Source organism: Gallinula chloropus, assembly GCF_964237585.1.
Source record: "Gallinula chloropus genome assembly, chromosome: Z".
Taxonomy (NCBI): domain Eukaryota; kingdom Metazoa; phylum Chordata; class Aves; order Gruiformes; family Rallidae; genus Gallinula; species Gallinula chloropus.
The window spans coordinates 250,893-271,972 of record NC_140089.1 but is presented as its reverse complement, the minus strand read 5'-3'; the positions used below and the strand labels follow the sequence as shown (position 1 = coordinate 271,972).

General features: G+C 55.7%; 1 protein-coding gene across 1 annotated transcript; it reads left to right on the top strand.

Annotated features, from left to right (window-relative positions):
• The first annotated feature begins 3,180 nt into the window (after window positions 1-3,180).
• Window positions 3,181-20,284, top strand: POLR1E (RNA polymerase I subunit E). Its single transcript, XM_084278703.1, has 12 exons — window positions 3,181-3,274; window positions 3,360-3,463; window positions 5,251-5,321; window positions 8,089-8,174; window positions 9,464-9,519; window positions 10,245-10,389; window positions 12,031-12,138; window positions 12,599-12,695; window positions 13,600-13,733; window positions 15,334-15,415; window positions 17,975-18,106; window positions 19,740-20,284. Exons 1-12 carry the CDS (start codon window positions 3,208-3,210, stop codon window positions 19,897-19,899), a joined length of 1,242 nt encoding a protein of 413 aa, XP_084134829.1. The 5' UTR covers window positions 3,181-3,207; the 3' UTR covers window positions 19,900-20,284.
• The last annotated feature ends 796 nt before the right edge of the window (window positions 20,285-21,080 follow it).

Sequence of the window (21,080 nt, the reverse complement as noted above, 5' to 3'; positions counted from 1 at the left end):
TTGGGGAAGGTTCTGGCAGCTCCTTGCAGAAGCCACCACTGCAGCCCCCTGCTACTAAGACCTTGCAATGTACACCCAACACAGGCATGTACCAATGAAGACTTTAAAGAGAAAATAATGCCTTAATCACGGTTTAAAAGTCGTCCCAGAGGGTAAAAATTTACCTGGCTTTAATACATTTGCTGACTTTTTTACTAAAATCCTAGTGAGTGATGCTTGAAATGTGTAAGAAGAAATCAAGCTGCATCTTGTCAGCTCAAAGACAGAAACCTCCTTCCCTTGTTTTGACACAGGCGCCACTCTGGATCTGCTCTCCCGTCATAACATGGGGACTCAGGGTCACAGGGAACAGCCTGACTGCTGTGGTGTCCCTTCCTTAGCAGGACCAGCTGACTAGCACTGTGCCACCAGGACAGACTGTGCACACAGCATGCACCCAACTTCTGCACCCAGCACCACGGGCAGGCCAGCCTTCACCAGGAGAGCTGTGACCCAGGAACTACACCCAGCGCAACAACACGGGGGTGCTGGGTGACTGTGACATGGGGTGAGAGCAGAGCAGGGCAACCAGGCTGGGGAAGGGGCTGGAGGGCAAATCCTCTGAGGAGCAGCTGAGGGAGCTGGGGGTGCTCAGCCTGGAGAAGAGGAGGCTGAGGGGAGCCCTTCTCCCCACCTCCCCTGCCCTGCCAGGAGGGTGCAGAGAGGTGGGCGATGGTCTCTGCAGCCAGGGGACAGGAGATGGGACAAGGGGCAATGGGCTCAAGCTGCCCCAGGGCAGGGTCAGCTCAGCTGGGAGGGAAAAGTTCTTCCCTGGCAGAGCTGTCAGGGCCTGGCCCAGGCTGCCCAGGGAGGGGCTGAGTCCCCAGCCCTGGGGGTGTTTAACAGGGGAGATGAGGTGCTCAGGGAGCTGGTTTAGCCCAGGACAGGGACGGGTGGACTCCAGGAGCTTAAAGGGCTTCTCCAGCCTGGTTAATCTGTGATCTGTGTTCCAGGACAGAACACATTTCAAGGCTGGCTGTGAGAGCATGATTTGGGATATGCCAAAGAAGCAACCTCAGGTGCTCCCAGTCCCCTTGCATAGCTCTGCAGTGACAACCAAGCACTCCCCTTCCTGGCAAGGACGTCGCCTGTCCCAGGACAGCCCTGAGGTCACCTCTTGCTCAAACCAAGGGGTCAGGCAAACCAGGCTGCTGGCAGAGCTGCCAACACAGAGAGGGGGAGACACACCACCCTGAGCACAGTCCATGCCTATTGCCAGAACAGACAGCACTAGTCCTCCCAGTATAATCCGTGGATAGCATCTTTGCCTGTTGTATTTTACTTTTACTCAGGTTTCCTACAAGTTCCACCAATTTCCTGCTCATTTTCTTTCATGTAACATGCAAGATGTACAGCCACATGGCCACAGTTCTGTCACTGAAATTCTCTACAGGGGATTCACAACAATCCAAGCCTTTTTTTTTGTCTTGTTCTTCAAAGAAATACTAATGAAACCAGCCCGTTTGTTTTGTAGGAAGAGGCACTGTATTTGCACATGACTTTTTGTATCACGGTACGACCAGTCTGAGTGAACCCAGAGGTCAGGGGTCTTCCACTGAGATCTTTTCATGAAGAGCCTCAAGAGGGGAGCCAGACAAAGATGTCCTTGGGAGTTCAGTAGCTGAAATGCAAACTTAGATGGTGCTAACGCTGAGCATGTTTATGTGAGGATGACAGCATCGGGCTGATCACAGGCTCTCCTAAGAGAGGCTTTTTCATTCCCAGCAGCTCTCCCCCTTCTGTCAGTCTCCAGAGACAAGAATCAGACCAAAAAGCAACTGAAAAGGAAACCCCACCCAAAAAAATCCCAAAGACCCCCAAGTCTGCAAGTTGCCACCCCCCCCCCCCGAGGAACCAGCTCTTCAAGAGCTGCTGCCCACGCCGTGCTGTACCCCAGAAGCACCGACAACTGGCCAGGGGCAGCCCTGCAGGGTACTGAGAGCTGCAGAGCACCCAGACCGCCCAGCACCGGACAGCAGCCGGCCCCGCCACGGCCCCTCGGCAGGCAGGGCCTCAGCAGAGCCAGCCCCGCGGGCTTCCGCAGCAGCGCGAGCAGCAGCCCCGGGACGGCCCTTTCCAGCTCCCCGGCGCCTCACGCAGCCCCTCAGCGCCCAGAGACCCCCGGCGGCGCCCGCAGCGCGGCTCTCGGCGCCCTGGCCGGGCGGCCGGCTCCCCGCGGGATCGCGCCGCAGCCCCGGGCTCCGCGCCGCCGCCGCCATCAGCCCCCCGCAGCCTCCGAGCCCCCCCCGCGCAGGCAGCTGGGGCGGGGGACGGGACAAGCGGGACGCGGGGCGCCCTCCGGCCTCCCCCCGCCCCGCGCCGCGGCCCCTCCTGCGCGCCCCTCCCGGGCAGCGCGGAGCCTCGGGCCGGCCGAGGGGGCTGCGCGGGGCGGGGCGGCGGCGGAGGCCACGGCCAGGCCGCCCCCCCCACCCCCCCCCCCAACTCCCCCCCCCGAGGCGCTCCCCTCCCCGCCCCGCCCCGCCCCGCCCCGCGCGCCCCGGCCCCGCTCACCTGCGCTCCCCGCCCCTCCCGCTGCCGTCCGGGCGGGCAGGGCCGCGCGCGGCGGGGGGTCCCGGGCGGCGGGCAGGGCCGGGCCGGGCGCGACCGTCCTCCCGTCCCCGCGATCCCCGCGGCTCCGCCCCCCCCGAGGGCCCCGACGCTGCGGCGGCTTGCCGCGGCGGCCGGAAGTGACGCCACCGCGCAGAACAACCCCCCCCCCCCGTCCTCCCCCTCCTCCTCCTCCGCCTCCCCCGCCCCACTCGGCACGTGGCGACAGCGCGCGCCCACCCGCCCGGCCAACCAACCAATCAGGGGTCTCGTTATTATCAAGTGGCGTACTCACCGTCGTTCCCACCGCCCTCCCCCTCACCCTGTAGTACGCGCGGCCGTGATTGGGCGAGTCCCGCGCCTCAGGGAGCGCGTGGAGCGGCGGCGGCGGAGCGGGCCCGGCGGGGGAGAGCGGCCGAGCGGGAGCAGCGGCAGGCCCGGCCCCGGGAGCAGCGGCGGCCCCGGCCCCGGGAGCAGCGGCGGCCCCGGCCCCGGGAGCAGCGGCGGCCCCGAACCCGGCCCCGGGAGCAGCGGCGGGCGCAGCGGGCCGCCACCCGCCGCGGGTGCCCGGGCGCCGTGTCGAGCCCCCGCGGGCGGCTGCGCCTCTCGCCGCCCCTCGCCATGGCCGTCCCCGCCGCGACCTGGCGCTACCGCGGGGACCCGCATGCGGAGCAGCCGGCCATGCTGGGTGAGGACGGGGCGAGGCGGGCGGGAGCGGGGCCGCGGGGCAGGGGCCGCCGCCCGGGCTGACGGGCTCTCCCCGCGCCTCGCAGTGCGGTTCGCCAATGGCAGGCTGCAGCGACCCGGCTCCGTGCGCTTCACCGTGTACCGCAGCAAGGACAGGGCCCATCCCCGCAAGAAGCACCGCAGGATCCTGGTAAGGGCCCGCCCGGGCAGCGTGCCGGCCGCCGGCCCTCGTGGCTGCGGCCTGGGGACTCGAGGCCGCGGCGGCAGCTCTGACGCCGCCCTCCCGCCCGCACTCGCCTCGCCCGGGGCTTAGCGGCGCGTCTGGAGACCGCGGTGCTGCCGCCGCCGTTAGAGATCATCACAGACTGGGATGGGTTGGGAGGGACCCCGAGGGTCCCAGAGCTCCAACCCCCTGCCACAGGCAGGGACACCAACCTCCAGGCCTGGAGCTACACAAGGCTGCCCAGGGCCCCATCCAACCTGGCCTTGGACACCCCCAGGGATGGGGCACCCACCCCCTCTCTGGGCAGCCCCTTCCAGCCCCTCACCACTCTTTTTGTAAAAAACGTCCCCCTGGGAAGGTCAGATGTGAGGGGAAAGTTCTTCCCTGGCAGAGCTGTCAGGGCCTGGCCCAGGCTGCCCAGGGAGGGGGCTGAGTCCCCAGCCCTGGGGGTGTTTAACAGGGGGGAGATGAGGTGCTCAGGGATCTGGTTTAGCTCAGGATGGGAATAGCTGGACTTGATGAGCTTAATCTTTTCCAGCCTTGTGATTCTGTTTACACTGTGAATTCTGAAGTTGGTTTTACTGATGTTTTTGAAATACCCTCTAAGGACACACTTGTCTCTTTCTGTGAAGAGAGAGCTGAGCTTGAGGTGATGAGGTGCTTTCTGCTGCTCCTGTTCAGTTTCACAGGTGCTTGCACGCTCCTTTCACTCAAGAACAGTGTGAGTTTTCAGCCAGAAATCCTCAGGGGAAGTGCAGACACAAACTCATTGAAGCATAGGACCATAGGATCTCCTGGGCTGGAAGGCACCCATAAGGCCCATGGAGCCCAACTCCTGGCTCCACACAGTCCCAGCCCAGTCAGAGCTGCACTGAGGGCCTTGTCCAGCCACTTCTTGCCCTCAGCCCCGCTCGGGGCTGTGACCCCTTCCCTGGGGAGCCTGTGCCAGCGGCCGACCCCCCTCTCAGTAAAGGTCTTTACATGCCTGGGCCATTCCCAGTAGTGTGAGATTTGTTTTTTGAAGCCAGTGAGTTACAGTCCTTTGGCAGTGCTACAGCTTGAAATAGATCCTTGAAAGATATGTTTTGAGCTTAGTTCCCATTACATACAATGGTGGCTGTGCCCAGTGTGTCCTCTGGCCCAGTCTTGTAAGGTTTGTCCTGTCTGGAAGCTTAGAGAGGCTTTGAGCAGCTGTGTGAAGGACAATAAAGCCTTGGAATACTATCATAGAGAGGCTTGGTCCCTCTTCACTACTCACTGGTGACACCCACGTTTGCCACACTGACTCTGAATTGCTGCTCTGGTCCCTCATCTTCTGGACTTGTGGAAGCTGAGGTAGAATTATGTATCATGGGTGATCCTCAAGAAATGTCTGCAAAATAGAGGCAAAATGGGCAAAGTGAAGTTTTCCGTGAGTTTCCATGTGAACATAAGGAAAATCTTTGTCACTGTGAGGGTGGTGGGGCCCTGGGACAGGCTGCCCAGAGAGGCTGTGAGTCTCCTTCTCTGGAGGCATTCAAACCTGCCTGGATGTGTTCCTGTGTGACCTGAGCTAGGTGAGCCTGCTCTGGTGGGGTGGTTGGAGGGGATGATCTTTTGACATCCTTTCCACCCCCTCACATGCTGTGATTCCTGTGTGCAGCTGGTGTCTGATGCCTGGGCATACAAAGCTCTGTGGCACCAGAGAAAATAAAGCAGATGCAGAGAAGGTTTCTCTCAGCTGTGCATTCAAGTAATTTCTCTTTGTTTTTCAGGTCTCAGAAACTGAAAGACTTTCCTACGTGGGGAATAACTTCAGCAGCAGGCCCACAAACTCCCTGTGCAGGTATGGGTTGCTGGCAGAACTGGGACAGGGATGTGGAGGTGGAAGTAGAGGAATTGCTCAAATACAGAGTTCCCACCAAAGCTGGGATTTGAATCCAGAGGATTTTGGCAGGATACTCGGCGCCTGGCAGCTGTGGTGTTTGCACAGGACAGCTCTTTGGAAGTGGTGACAGTACATTCAGGTAGAGGTTATTGGAAAAGGCCTTGTGAAGGAAGGGGTGAGGAGATGGTTTGAGGTAGGAGTGACTGACAGGCAGGGACACTGCGCTGCCATCCAGAGAGACCTGGCCAGGCTGGAGAGCTGGGCAGGGAGAAACCAGATGAGGTTTAACAAAAGCAAGTGGAGAGTCTGGCACCTGGGAAGGAATAACTGCTGGAATCAGGACAGGCTGGGGGTGACCTGCTGGAGAGGAGCTCTGTGGAGAAGGACCTGGGGGTGCTGGTGGGTGACAGGGTGGCCATGAGCCAGCAGTGTGCCCTGGGGCTGAGAGAGACAATGGGATGCTGGGGGCATCAGGAGGAGTGTGGGCAGCAGGTGACAGGAGGGGATCCTCCCCCTCTGCTCTGCCCTGCTCAGGCCCCACCTGGAGTGTTGTGTCCAGTGCTGGGCTCCCTGGGATCCAACAGCCAGGGATCTCCTGGAGAGAGTCCAGAGGAGGCTGCGAAGGGGATGAAGGGCCTGGAGCATCTCCCCTGGGAGGAAAGGCTGAGGGAGCTGGGGCTGTTCAGCCTTGAGAAGAGAAGAGTAAGGTGGGACGTAATTAAAGTTTATCATTATCTGAAGCAGGGGATGCAGGGGGAATCAGCCAGCCCCTTTTCAGTGTCTGTGGGGACAGAACAAGGGGCAGTGGCTGCAAGTTGGAGCACAGGGAGTTCTGCACCAACGTGGGGAAGAACTTTTCCCCAGTGAGGGTGAGGGAGCCCTGGGACAGGCTGCCCAGGGGGTGTGGAGTCTCCTTCTCTGGAGAGATTCCAGCCCTGCCTGGACACCTGTCTGAGTGATATGTGCTGGGGAGCTGCTTTAGCAGAGGGGTTGGACCTGATGATCTCTCCAGGTCCCTTCCAACCCCTATGATTATTAAGTAAATGAAGTAAATTAAAAGATTAAATAAAGTAAATATTAAGAAATCACTAAGATCATCTGCTGCTGCCCAGGAAGCCCCTGGGTCATTAATTGCCATTTGACTTCAGAGCCACAGCACGATGCTGGCTGTGCCAGGCAGTGTAGAGGAAGCACTGGTGAATTCACCAGCTCTTACTGGTCCTGGTTTCAGAGTGTGACCTTTGTAGCAGCAGGGCAGAACCTACTGGCTGCCTGGGAAGTATCATGTGTGGGATCTCCTCCTCCTCCTAAGAGAGCCACCAAATGGGTGGAGAGTCAGTGTGAAATAACCTTGCCTTGTTATAGCCAAAGGTGTTTCTTTTCTCCTTTGCTGAGGAGCAGCACACACTGCTTGGGCTTGCCCTTCTGAAATGGGGGATGAAAAGGAATTTACCCAAGAGAAATTAGCTGATATTAATAGTTTGCAAAGCCACACTCCTGAGAACCTCTGAGGACTTAAAGTGACTCCTCCTAAACAGACAATCAGCCATGGGGAAACCAGAGCATGGTTGACTGACGCTGGCTGGAGGCCAGGTGCCCCACAAGCTGCTCTGTCATTCCCCCACCTCAGCTGGAGGGGAAAGAGAAGATACAAGAGGCTTGTTGGTCAGGATCAGGACAGGGAGAGATCACTCAGCAATTACCCTCATGGGCAAAACGGACTCAACTTAGAAAATGAATGTCATCTATTACCAAACAAAACAAAGTCAAGAGAAATTAAACCAAAGCTTAAAACACCTCCCCCCACCCTTCCCTCCTTCCAAGGCTGGATTTTATTCTGAATTTCTCTCCCTCCTCACCCCCAGAGTCACAGGGGGATGAGGAGTGGGGCTGGGGTCAGTTCATCACACTGTCTCTGCCGTTCCTTCCTCCCCAGGGGAGGACTCCCCCCACCCCTCCCCTGCTCCAGCGCGGGCCCCTCTCCCCACGGGCTGCAGGGCCTGCCAGGAGCTGGCTCCAGCACGGGCTTTCCGCGGCTCAGAGCATCCTTCAGGTGTCTCCACCTGCCCCACGCTGGGGCCCTTCGTGGGCTGCGGGTGGGACCTGTGCTCTGCCCCGTGGGCTGCAGGGACACGTCCTGCCTGGCGCTGGGCTGCTGCAGGGCAAGGGCTGCTCCAGTGCCAGAAGCAGCTCCTGCACTGACCTTGCTGTCTGCAAAGGTGACTCTCTCACATCTCTCTCTGGCTGCAAAAACTGCTCCTGACCTGCTGGCTTTCTTCTTAACTGTGTTCCCACAGATGATGCTCTCAGCCTTGGTAGTGGCAGGTCCATCTTGGAGCTGACTGGTGTTGGCTGTGGTGGACCTTGGGGAGGCTTCTATGAGCTACTCAGAAGCCACCCCTGCAGTTCCTGGGTACCAAAAACCTTGCCACAGAAGCCCAAAACATAGGATATTGCATAGAAGCACTGAGAAAATGTGGATCTCGATGCACTAAAAACCCAAAAGCTAATGGCAATTAGCACTCTGCCACAGAGTCTTTCTGCATTTCTGGAGCTGCTTTGGTTGTCTTAAAACTCTGGCATTTATTTAGATCAACAAGTCCATGTGTATTATGTACATAGTTGTATGTCTTGTATTTGTGAGGTGGAAGAAGCAGTAGGGGACAGGGAATACACATGGCTCTGTGCCTGCCTCTCACTAACTGCCTGCCCCTCTTCTTCCCAGGTATTTTGTTGGTGTGTTAGACAAGGACTCTGGGCAAATGGATGTGTACAACGCTGAAATATTCAACATGCAGCCCTTGCTCTCAGGTAGGAAGACAGCTGGCTTGACCCCAGCACCCGTCACTGCATACTGGGTCTGTGTCTGCCTTCAGCTTTGACTGCTCCCTTGCTGATGGCAGTGCTCTTCTGTCTCTCTGGCAGCTTGCTCTTCTCATTTCTGCTTTGTGGAGGAAGGAGGATACATTGAACCTTCCTTTAAGGCATCACACGATGCCAAAAACAGAGAGGGAAGCAAGCAAGGTGAAATATAGGGTGAAGGTTAAGCAGAGAGCATTGCAGGTGGGAGGGTGGAAGAGCTGAGTCAGTCCCAAAGCTCTCACTGCTCAGAATGAGTGCAGCCCTGTCTAGGTATGCTCTGCTGAGGGAAGCCTGGAAATTGCCAGGCCAAGAGACTGTATCACTGGAAAGCAAAAGAGCTCTTCTTCAGCAGAACTGCTTTTTGATACTGAACCCAGGAGCATAACCCAAGGCATATGGACTTTCAATACAAGGAAGATGTGGGGCTGGTGGAGAGGGGTCAGAGGAGCCCCGGGGATGCTCAGAGGGCTGGAGCAGCTCCCCTACCTATGGAGAGAGGCTGAGGGAGCTGGGCTGGGTCAGCCTGGAGAAGAGAAGGCTGTGAGGGGACCTCACTGCAGCCTCCCCGTCCCTGAAGGGACCCCAGGAACAGGAGGGGAATGGGCTTGTTAAAGGGCAGAGACTGGCAGGACAAGGGGGCTGGAGTGAAGCTGGAGGAGGGAAGGGGGAGAGGAGAGACTGTGGGGAAGTTCTTTGCAGAGAGAGTGGTGAGGGGCTGGCAGGGGCTGCCCAGAGAGGGGGTGGGTGCCCCGTCCCTGGGGGTGTTCCAGGCCAGGTTGGCTGGGGCCCTGGGCAGCCTTGTGTAGCTCCAGGCCTGGAGGTTGGTGTCCCTGCCTGTGGCAGGGGGTTGGAGCTCTGGGACCCTTGGGGTCCCTTCCAACCCAGACCAGGCTGGGATTCTATGATTCAGCAGGTTATTTTTTGCCTCTGCAGCAGGACCTGGGTGTTGCTGCAGCCCCTGTGCTAATGTCCTTAAAATCCCCATCCCAACAGAAATTCTCAATTATTGCAATTTCTGCATTTGTAACAGAAATTGGCCTGCTTTTTTTCCTTTTCTTTTATTGCTATGTGTGTGCCCTTACATTCAGTGTGTCTTTTAATTGACAAAGTCCCATGCAGGGCATCTTAAAGCGTTGTGCCAAGTCTTTCAGCAGTGGGATAGAGCTAAAGGGATACAGAGTATTGAATGTGGCCCTGGATGCTGCAAGCAAAGCCTGTTAACTTCTGTTCTTTCATAGATAACTTAATACCTGATGACACAAAGGATTATGAGAATAAATCCTACAGGGAAAAGGTAAAGTTGAAGCCTGGAGCATCTCTCCTACGGGGAAAGGCTGAGGGAGCTGGGGCTGTTCAGCCTGCAGAGGAGAAGCCTGAGAGGGGATCTGATCAATGGGGATCAAGAGCTGAAGGGTGGGACCCAGGGGCCATGGGCAGCCTCTGCTCAGTGTCTGTGGGGACAGGACAAGGGGCGATGGGCTCAAGTTGGAGCCCAGGGAGTTCCCCCCAATGTGGGGAAGAACTTCTTGCCGGTGAGGGAGCCCTGGGACAGGCTGCCCAGGGGGTGTGGAGTCTCCTTCTCTGGAGAGATTCCAGCCCTGACCTGTCCTAGGGACCCTGCTTGGGCAGGGGTGGGACCCCGTGGGCTCTGGGAGGCCCTTCCAGTCCCTATAGCTCTGTGATTCTGTATCATATTCTGTGATTATCTGACTGAGAGTGGCAGGTGATGCTTGTCTGAGACTGGGGTGTTTGGTGTACTGCAGGGTAAACCTGCCTGGGTTTGGTGCATGCTCTGTGCCATGGAGATCGATCTGGGCAGTACTGTCATTATTTCAGACTCGGGTACAGTCCCAGTTCCTTCCTGTCCCCTCACAGATGGGTGTGGTTGGGTCGTGTCCAGTGTGGTGCTCTTAGAGAGACTGTGACTGTGGAAGAAGTGATGGGTAGCTGACTTTTCCTCTTCGATGGGAAGTGCCTTCAGCTCAGCACTGTGTTGTGCTTCCTGTCTCTCTGTCACAGATGGAGCTGTGCATTGAGGCCTTTGGCACCAGCAAGCAGAAGCGAGCCCTGAACTCTCGGCGGATGAACGCAGTGGGCAGTGATATCCTGAACACTGCTGTGACAAGAGCAGCAGCAAACATCATAGATGCAAAGGGTGTAACAGGTGAGAATACTGCCTCAGAATGTTGACCAAGGAAGCAGCTGGTCTCACAGCTGATAGACACATGTGGAGGAACTCACAGGTCTTCCTGTTGGAAGAGGAACTGCTTCCTTCTGATGCTGCTAGACATGGTGTGGGAGTTCCCTGGATGAGGGAGGGTCCCTGTGGCATCAAGGTCCATCCCTGTCCGTTGTTGGGAGCTTCTCTGTGAGCCCCTGGATATCACTCTGCAGGGATAAAGGCAGTGTATTCACCTGATCTGAACCGAAATGCTGTACCCTGCTGTCACAGTGGCATGTCTGTGGAAGGTGTCCCATGCCCCACTGAGTGCCACCCCCAGTGCTCCTGTGAGCCAGGGTGGACTGAGGCTTTGCTACAGGGGAGCCTGCAGCAAAGAGGAGTCTGCTCTGGCCATAGTTAGTGTCACTGCTGCAGGGGAGGTTCATTTGTTCTCAAAAACAGCACTGGGGTGATGTTTCCAGGAGAGCTGCTAACCTTGCGACTGAGGGCTGCATTTGTAGTAGGTTTCTGGCCTGTGTCCTGCCCCTGCCCTGATCCAGGAGGAGGTGGAGAAATGACAGGCAGCATGGCAGGCAACAGGAATGGGCAGGGACCTGCAGCACACCAGGAAGAGGCTTAGGGAGCTGGGCTTGGTTAGTCTGGAGGCCAGGGAGGATCTCACAGCATCTGCCTGAAGGGTAGTCAGAGACAAGCCCTTCTCAGCAGTGACAACCAGGGTCAGCAGCATAATTTTGCAATGGTCCTTGGACCTTGAGCGGTCCAATTTAGAGAGTGGGGGGCCCTTCTTGCCTTGGAGAGTAGTGTAGCAGCCCTGGAACAGGTCACAAAGAGGTGCAAAGCCACCATCCTCAGGGGTTTCCAATCCTTGGTGGGACAGAGCCAGGGCTACCCTCATCTAGTGCTGTAGACAGTCCTACTCAGAGCAGGAGGGTGGACTGGAGAGCTCCACAGCCCCTTGCCACCAGTGCTTCTGGGATTCTGAGCTTCATGGAGAGACACGTCTGTTGATGACATAACCTGTCTCACAGTCAGCATCTAACCTAGAACAGGTTCTAACCTAGAACCTCCCTAGAGCTGCTCTAGGTTAGGTGCTGACTGTGCTCTCAGAACTGCTTTGTGCCAAGTGGAACCCAGGGTGTCACAGCCATGTTCTGGCCACCCTGCAGGCAAGAGGGGTGGCACCAGCAGCCAGCTGGTCTCAGTGCACTCCTTTCCTAGGCGTTCCTCTAGTTTGGAGTGGCTTTTCTAAATTACAGGGACTGTGAAGTTCTTGGCAGAGGCCAAGACACCAGTCAGAACCCCAGCATACTCAAGGTATAGCAAGGACATCACAAGCTCTCGGCCTTTTTGTGCCTGCTGGAGTGCTCCCTGTACAGCCAACACCTGCACGTGGCAGTAGGGAAGCCAAACAGGGCAGAGCTGTACCCTTGTCCTTACTGCTGTCCCCTGTGAGATGAACTGGAGTGTTAAACTTTGAGAGGTCAAGCTGTGACTCGCCTGGCATTGCCCCAGGAACCACCATCAAAGAGACATGCTTAAGGGAAGGATTTGAGGGGTGGGCACGTTCTCCCTTTCTGTGCATGGTCCAAATCCTCTCTTTTTTTCCCCTGCTTCCCTCCCAAGCTTTGATCCAGGACGTGGCCCAAGATGACACACAGAACATCTCTGTCTTCCTCCCACCGTGTAACGAAGATGCTGACAAACCAGAGGACGTTTACAAGTTTGAGGATAGTATCCTTTTCTGCAGCAGAGTGGGTTCCCATGCTTGTAAGCCTTGATGTCAGTGGTCTGGCAGGTTGGAGGGAGTACTGCCAGGCGTGTGAATGAGCTGAGCCTTGCCCCCCTCACAGACTGAAAGCTGAGAGCAGGGATATGCAGTATTCAGGTCTTTGAGCCTGCAAGTTCCTTGTCCTGCCTCTTTCCTACAGAGATCAGGAAGCTGTGCCTCCCTGGGGGAGTAGTAGTGAGGTCAGCCATGCAGGAGAAGGGCCCTGTGGTCAAACCACAGTCCTTCAGAGACATCTCTTGCTGGCCAGCTTCCTCAGTTTGTCACTGTCCACCTATTCATCATTTCCTTTCCCTGCCCCACATGTCCTGAAGCAGGGGTGGATAACGCTTACCTCACCACAGGCTGTTCAGATCAGAAGGCAGAACAAAGGCATTTGTGTTCTTTTCTTTAAAATCCCCCCAGTTCTGTCCCCAGCAGAGTATGAAGCGTTGCGGGCTCCAGCAGTGGTGTTTGTGAGTATCACTCCAGAAGAAATCACCAAGAGGACGGAGGAGAGAAGGTAATGCTGCTGGCAGCAGCCTTGTCACAGGCTGGAAGGGACCCCAAGGGTCCCAGAGCTCCAACCCCCTGCCACAGGCAGGGACACCAACCTCCAGGCCTGGAGCTACACAAGGCTGCCCAGGGCCCCAGCCAACCTGGCCTTGAGCACCCCCAGGGACGGGGCACCCACCCCCTCTCTGGGCAGCCCCTTCCAGCCCCTTACCACTCTCTCTGCAAAGAAGTTTCCCTCTGATACCTAATCTAAATCTTCCTTCCTTTAGCTTTAATCCATTGCCCCCCTTGTCCTGCCAAGGGGGAGTGGATTAAAGCTGAAGGAAGGTAACAGTCAAGGTCAGCCCTGCAAAACTGAGTCGTATTTCTCTGGGGCAGTGTGGCTAGTGCTGCGAGCTCCACAGTGGGCAGACTGATCTTTTCAGAGCAGAGGGAGGATGTCTGAGCCAAGCATGGCTGAGCAACATCTACCTTGGGGAACGTGGGTCATAGTCTTACAGGTTGAGAGAGTTGTGTGCACAGAAGCACGGCTGCCCTTTGGGGAACTGACTACAGAGGAAGAGTGGAGAAAGCCCAACTGGGGTCTGAAGGCAGGTTCCCAGAAGGGGGATGGCAGAGCTGGGCTGAGCATGGTATGTCTGTGGCTGGGCAGTGTCCCAGGCAAGCGCTGACTTGCTGTGGAAGTTGCTGTGGCTTGGCAAGTGATGTAGATGTGTACTTGGAGCTGTTGAGCCTTCATACTGTGGGGCTGAAAGCACTGACAGACAGTGTGCTCACAAAGCAGCCTTGGTAGGTGTCCTGGGAATGCTCCTCAAACAGGTGAGCGTTGAATTACAGGTGTGGCCTGCACTTCTGAAGTGTAAACTGGTTCCTGGTTCTCTGAGCCTCATCCCCCCCTATCTGTCTTTCAGCCACTGCTCCTTTGTTTTAGAGGAGCTGAAGTTCCTGTCTGCTGATGAGAGGAGCAGGGATCACAAAGCCCGATGCCTCTGGTTCCTGGACACCCTTATTAAGTTCAGCCACCTGAAAGTGATCAAGAAGAAGCGTAAGAGTTTTCACTTCCTCTGCTTTTAGTCATCTGCTGAGACTTGATTTGTAATCCTGTGGTGGAAAACAGTAAAGCTGTCAAGAATGAGCCATGTGGTCAAACAGCCAGCTGTAGCAGTTGCTTTCTGCCTGTTTTATGCTGAGGTTGATGATCTGCATGGTGCTGAGGGCTGTTAGGTCTCCATCTGCCAGGAGGTGTGTGTCTAGCCCTTCTCATTCCCTTCGTAACTGCCATGGGTCAGGATGGCAACATGAGATCCTCTGTAGTAGCCAGGGTAGCTTAGACTGCAAACCCTGAGGTTGTTGTTTCTGGTTTGTAAGTAATTCCACACTTAGAAACACTTCATCAAGAGGCTGAGAACAGTCAGTTATCTTCCCTCTTCCAGCCTCAGTATTCCAGGTGCTGGAGGCATACAGTAAACAACACATCCTTGATATGTCTTTGTGTTCTTGACAATCAAGGATGTGTTTGTCATCCTGTGCTTCATGTGTGGATCACAGCAGTCATCCCTCTGTTGTCTTCACGGTCTTGCTTTTCAGATGGCAGGAACTGCTGTTCTCAAAAGCACTGCACAAAAACATCTTCCTGTTGAGGTTCTTGAGACTTCTGATCTTCCACAGGACCTGTGTAGGTGTAGGGTCTCCTTGTAGGTGTTGAAAATGTCATTGTGAGCATTTTCAGTGGCAGGGGGCCGAGGGAGGAGGAAGCAGCATGCCGACCTCCATCACTGGAGGCAGAGGAGTCACCCTATAGGACTTAGTCATAGGATCACAGAGCTGTAGGGGTTGGAAGAGACCCCCAGAGTCCATGGGGTCCCACCCCTGCCCAAGCAGGGTCCCTAGGACAGGTCAGGGCTGGAATCTCTCCAGAGAAGGAGACTCCACACCCCCTGGGCAGCCTGTCCCAGGGCTCCCTCACCCTCACTGGCAAGAAGTTCTTCCCCACACTGGGGGGAACTCCCTGGGCTCCAACTTGAGCCCATCGCCCCTTGTCCTGTCCCCACAGACACTGAGCAGAGGCTGCCCATGGCCCCTGGGTCCCACCCTTCAGCTCTTGATCCCCATTGATCAGATCCCCTCTCAGGCTTCTCCTCTCCAGGCTGAACAGCCCCAGCTCCCTCAGCCTTTCCTCCCAGGGGAGATGCTCCAGGCCCTTCAGCATCTCTGTCCCTCCTCTGGACTCTCTCCAGGAGATCCCTGGCTGGTTGATCCCAGGGAGCCCAGCACTGGACACAACCCTCCAGTGGGGCCTGAGCAGGGCAGAGCAGAGGGGGAGGATCCCCTCCTGTCACCTGCTGCCCACACTCCTCCTGATGCCCCCAGGATCCCATTGTCAGGGAGGATGTGAATATAATCATGGTGCTGATAAAGACTGGTTAGTGCTGTTCCAGTTTTAATAGTATTTTGCAATAGGACTATCTATTGAAAGGCAGGAATCTATTAAAGAAATAGATGTACAGGCAGACATGGATGCATTTTAGACCTTTATGGAACCTTCTGGGTTCTCTGTGTTCCTGGGCAGAGGCAGTGAGTGCTGTGGTGGCTGGAGATGGGCGGTACGAGGATGAGTAGGTGTTTCTCACCCCTTTCTGCCCTAGATCCGATGGGTCCCGACTGCCCACACGTTATCAGCAGGAAACTCATGAAGAATTTTACATCCCTGACCTACAACAATGGCAGGTAAGGAACTAAGTTTGCTTTGATATGATTCTGTGATTCTTGAGGTAGAGATACAGTAGAGGTCACCTTGAAGGGCCACAGACGTGTTACCAGGAAACCTTCCAAACTAGCATGCTGGTAGCTGCCCTGGTGAGATGGTTTGGCCCTGGCTAGAGGACAAATGCTCATCAAAGCCAGTCTGTCACTCCCCTTTCCAGCTGGAAAGGGGAGAAAATATATATTGGGAGGTTTAGGATTTGAGATGGGGACAGAGAGGGATCACTCTGCAGTTGGTGTCAGGGGCAAAACAGACTCAATGCAGAACAAGAAAAAACCCAATTTATTACAACTGCACTGCACACCCAGTGAAACCAGAGTTGGGTAATGAGAAGTGAGTCCAGGTCTCAAAGCACCTTCCCCCACCTCTCCCTTCTTGCAGACTTCACTCTAGTCATGATTTCACTCCCTTCTTCCCCCCATTGTGGCACAGGGAGGGGCAGGGACTGGGGGACTGAGGCTTCGGTCAGTCCCTTGCAAGTTTGTGTCCTTCTGGGCTGGGGGGGATTCATTCCTCACCCCCCTGCCCCTGCTGCACCGGGGGTCCCACCCCCAGCAGACAGTCCTTCACCAGCTTCTCCAGCCTGAGTCCTTTCCCAGGGGGCTTCAGCTCTTCCCCAGCTGCCCCAGCGTGGGTCACTGCTCTGGCAGGCAGCAATAAATCACAGTGTCCCTCAGTCCCAGTCCTCTGTGGGGTCACCAGCCTCCCCCAGGAACCTGCTCCAGTGTGTATCTCTCCCATCTCTGTGTCTCTGTCTCTCTCCATGGGCTGCCAGTGCTGGCAGGGGCTGGCTGCAGCGTGGGTCACAGCAGCTCCTGTCTCCCCGTGCCCCAGCCTGGGGCCTCTCCAGGGGCTGCAGGGGGGGTCTGGGCCTTGTCCATGGGCTGTGGGGGGACACCCGCTCCACCATGGGTCTCTCCAGGGGCTCAGGGGCATCTTTCTCTTTGGCACCTGGGGTGCCTTCTCCCCCCCACTCCCTGCCCTTGGTGTCTGCACAGCCTCTCACATCCTCTCACTCCCTTCTCTGGGGGCAGAATGCAGCTGCCTGCGGGTTTCCTCTGCTCACTGTGATCTCCTCTCCCAGCGCCGATGGGCTCGGCGTTGGTCAGCACCAACTCTGGCCTTGAATCGGCTGATGTTTCCTCTCTGGGGCCTGCAGAGAGCTGCTTCTGGCTGCTTCTTGCAGGAGCCATCTCTGCAGCCCCCCCTTCTCTACCAGCACCCAGCCACGCAAAACTGTGACACCTGTGTCATGGCTGGTGGTAACCCCTGTTAGACAGCGAGCTCTGACTCCTGACTGGACAGGCAGGGCTGTCTGCCAAAGGCCAGCCCACCCTGTGGTTCTGTCAGCACACAGAGTGTGCCCAGCCTCCTGCCAGGGTGGCAGAGCAGCCACTTGCTGTGCTGCAGGCAGCTGGCAGCACCCACCTGAACCAAGGCAGATGGGTGCATCAGCTCTTCTGCCATCCCAGCATGGGTCAGGAAAGAAGTAGTCAAATGGATAAACAATGGTGCTGGGTTTGCACTTAGATAGTGTAATTAGTGCAGCAAGTGCTTCACATGAACCTACACCTGACCTGACTGACTGGGATTCTCCATTGAAACCTACACAGCCAGAACTGTAGAGGTTCACAGGGGTTACCTGCCCTTTGCTGACATCCACACTGTTCCACTGCAGCTTTGCCCAGCCCTGCCCCACCAGCAGTGGCAATGCTTAGTGTTGTGGCTGGTCCTGCTGTGGAGGTCAGCCAGGAGGAGCCACGGCCCCCTGACCAGAGGAGAGGCTGGGAAGCTTCCTCACTGTCCTTTACAGCAGTCAGAGCTGCTTGTGTTGTTCCAGGTGTTGTCTTGCTTCAGGGAGAGCCTCGGGCAGCTGCTGGAGGTGCCTTTGAGCAGGTGGCTCTTGGCTGCAGCCTTACAAGGCTGTTAGGTACAGCTGAGCAGTTATAAACCTGGGTAAATGCTTTCACCCATCCTCTTGAGTGGAAGCAGTGAAATACAGGCAAGAGTGAGCAGGGTCTTACTCGTGCCAGAGTGCCTTCCCTGCACTCAGGAGCCAGCAGCCCTGCAAGAGGCAGTGCTCAGCCACTGCACAGCTGCACTGCTGCTGTTACTGGGACGTGGGCAGAGAGGTTGAGTCCCGGTGGACCAGGCTCGCTCTGAGGGCTCAAGTGAGTGACAAGCAGTCAGATCCTCCCCCACGACTGCATCTGAGGTGCTGTTGGTAGTTACACTGAATGCCCCCAGAACCAGCTTCCCTTTGCTATCTTCCAGCCTGCCAAAGAGACTCAAGTCATGAGCTGGTTTTGTTGAGGCTACACAATGGTGAACAACCCCAGGAGCCTGCACTTCTGAACAGGAACGGGTATGCGAGCACAACGCAGCCTGTTGGGCCCCTGTGATCAGAGGTCTCTTGTTTTGAGGCTGTGTGTCCTAACTGGGGCTCCAGCTCTGTCTGTACCTCCTGGGGCTTTTGCTTTAGGTTCATGCCCATGTCTTGTCTCCTCTCTCCTGCTGTGCAGCGTACAGAACTTGGTCTCTGCATCAATGAAGACTAAAATCACAGCATACGCCATCGCACTGGCTCTGCACATCAACAGCTTCCAAACAGACCTCACTGTGCTGCAGAACGACATGAAGCTGCACGAGAGCAGGTGAGCCGTCCTGTTTGTTCACAGGCAGGTTTGCACTGCAGCAGGAAAGCCAGAAGTGCTGGGGTTTTCCCTCCCAGCTGCAAGGTGTGCATGTAGTTGGTGTTCACCTGGAGGAACCCCAGGCCCCTGAAAGTTACCCACTCCGGGCTTGGCGCTGAGATTGTCTTTGCTTCTGACATAGTGATGGGATTCTTCAGCAAAGCATCAAGAGGCTGTAGGCAGAACTGCTAATCATAGCAGTTGAAATAAAGATTTGCCCCATCAGGGTTAATGTGTTGTGGTTTGTAGCAGCTGAGCGCTGAGCACCACGCAACTGCTTATGTTTTAAGGGGCAGGGGGGCAGAATTGAGGATGGGGGAGAGGCTGGGAGAAGAAAAGCCAAGGGACCCAAGTCTTGCAGGCTGGGATAAGGATAGTTTACTGGCAGAGGTAGATATAATACCAATAACAGGACTTCATAGCAAAATATACAAGACTGGTGATACACAACGCAGTGCCTCACCAAACCATGCAACTTGGGCTGTACAGCTCAGAGCTGTCCCCAAAACTCTATCCTGGAGCTGCCTGCTCCTCCCCCCACCAGCCCTCTTTATGCTGAGCATGAGGTAGTTGGTATGGAATACCCCTTTGGCCAGGGTTAATTAAGGAAATTAACTCTATCCTGGCCAAACCAGGACATGAGTGGGCTGGAAACAGCTGTCAGAACAAGCTGGGGGCAGACCACCTTCGCTGTGTTAGCTGCCAGGGGCAATTCTCTGGGTGTGTTTGTCTTTAGGAGAATACAGAAGTGCTGGGCACCTGCTGCAAGACCTGCGTTTCCCAGCAGGTGTCAGCCGGAGCCTGCTGCTGTCTGGCTGAGCAGATGAGCTCAGCAGGAGCTTGTTGCTGCTGCCTCGCAGGGGTGAGGTGGCCTGCTCATCACTATTGCCCTCCCACCACATGCCTGGTCTATGGGTGACACCAAGGATTGGTGTTTCCAGACCAGCTCACCTCTGTTTCAGCAGGATGGCTGGGATGTCGTGCAGCTGGGCAGGGCTGTGGAGGCATACCCTGCCTTCTCTGTAGCTGAGAAGCATGTTGAGGGCTATCCTGGGGTTGCTGGCTGAGTGATGTAGTGTTGACATCCTGAAATGGCTGGAAGTTACCAAAGCCCCTCATCACCTTTTGGTTTGGCATGCTCTGTAGTCAGCTTTGATGCAGTGGCTTCTGATTTTGCCCCCAGATTCTTTGGGTAGTGGTGGGTTTAACGTCAGCGTTTGCCATTGGGGTGTGTTTTGGTTTGGAGGGGGTGGCTTGGGTGGGGTTTTTTAACTAAACCTGTTTTTGCAGTTGACAGTCACTTTTGTTCTTAACTGCTGTACTTGAGCTGGGAACACAGGGCATAGGATGCTGTTGAGGAAAGGGTAGAGGAGGCTGGGATCTGTTGACATCCTTCCCAAGAAGGATCTGCCTCGTAGTCTTTAAATGATTTCAGCTTCTGTTTCCATGGTATCTTGAGATGCAGAGAACACATCCTGCCCACTGGAGCCTGCTGGCCCCTTCCCTGAGGCAGAAGGCTGTAGGTAGTCTGCAGTGCCATGGTACAGAAGGCGTGTGCACCCCACTGACACAGCATTGCTCTGGTATTTTCCAGGATGATGGACATTGCAAAGGCCATGAGGTTGAAGATCTCCAAAGCAAAGGGGCTGCCAGGACTTGAGAACGATCAGAACCACAAGCTGGGCACTCTCTCTCTGCCCCTGCCTGTGCAGAAGGTGTCAGACAGCCAACGGAAGCGCAAGAAAATGAACTGATTTGTCTGGGAGGTGAAACCATTCCTGTCTCAGCTGCTGCTCTGCACACAGAGCACCATGGGGATGCTTTTGTCTGTTGCTTTTGGCTGTTCAGCATCAGCATGTGACCGTGACAAAATGCTGTCTTGAGGCTGGGGTGAAGCAGATGTTCACCTCAGTAACCTGCTGTTACTTTCTATGTGTGTAGAAAAGGCTGTAATAAAACATCTGTCTCTCTTTCCAACTCTGTGAGGTGAGAAGGATGTAGGTTGTGCTGGAGCAAGAGAACGGAGTTGGAAGCTGCAGGTCCTTCCCTGAGTACTGCCTGGTTGATTCTGGCAGTGACCTTTCAGCTTGTGGCCCATTTTGCCCCTTTTTTATGTATGCAGAGTAGAAAGCATGGAAGGAGATGGACTAAGCAAAGCACTACTTAGGTTTGACTCTGTGTTTGCTTCTCTAGAGTTTCAGTTAATTCTGTGTTGAAAAAACATGAAGATGCAACACAGACAAAATATTTCTACCATTTGCCCTGTGCTGGTTTCTTGCCTGGAGGAGGGAAGATTCCACTGACTGGAGCTGGTGTTCCCTTCAGAAAGGTTGATTAAATCCACAGCTATGGACTCCCAGTCCTTGGGAGAAAAGCTTCTGGGTTGGCTTCTCAGCATTTTCACCCAAGTCCTGGGCTGCTGGGCTGTCTCATTGCGTCACAGGGACCCAGGGCTTGTGCAAAGCTGAGGATCACCTCCAACAGAAAAAGCTTATGTGAAATGGGGCACATGGGATGTCGACACCGGTCTTCTCTTTGAGGTGTCTTTACTTCAGGCAGTAATTTGGGGTGAATTTTGGCCTTTAAGGGTAACGCGTTATGTGCCTCAGTAACCCAACATTCACAGCCCTCATTAGAAATGCCACCAGGGTTCGATTTTCTGGGTGTGGGGTAATTAATACCATGGGAATTGCAGATCATAAATAGCAATGTTTTTATCACAGAGTGGTTCAGGTTGGAAGTCTGCACAGGCTCAGCCCACTTTGGGTCCTTTGTGTTCAAAAAAAAAAAAGGGTAGATGAGGTACTTGGGGATCTGGTTTAGCTTAGGATGGGAAGGGTTGGACTTGAACTTCAAAGGTCTTTTCCAACCTCGTGGTTCTGTAAATGTGGAGCTCAGCAGGGCTTGACAGGTCCCTGTCTTCATCAGTCACCCC

Coding starts and splice junctions, on each gene's coding strand:
- POLR1E (XM_084278703.1), top strand. CDS start 3,208: ATGGCCGTCCCCGCCGCGACCTGGCGCTACCGCGGGGACCCGCATGCG. Junction 10,390..12,030: donor AGATGCAAAGGGTGTAACAG/GTGAGAATACTG, acceptor TTCCCTCCCAAG/CTTTGATCCAGGACGTGGCC. Junction 13,734..15,333: donor GAAAGTGATCAAGAAGAAGC/GTAAGAGTTTTC, acceptor TTTCTGCCCTAG/ATCCGATGGGTCCCGACTGC.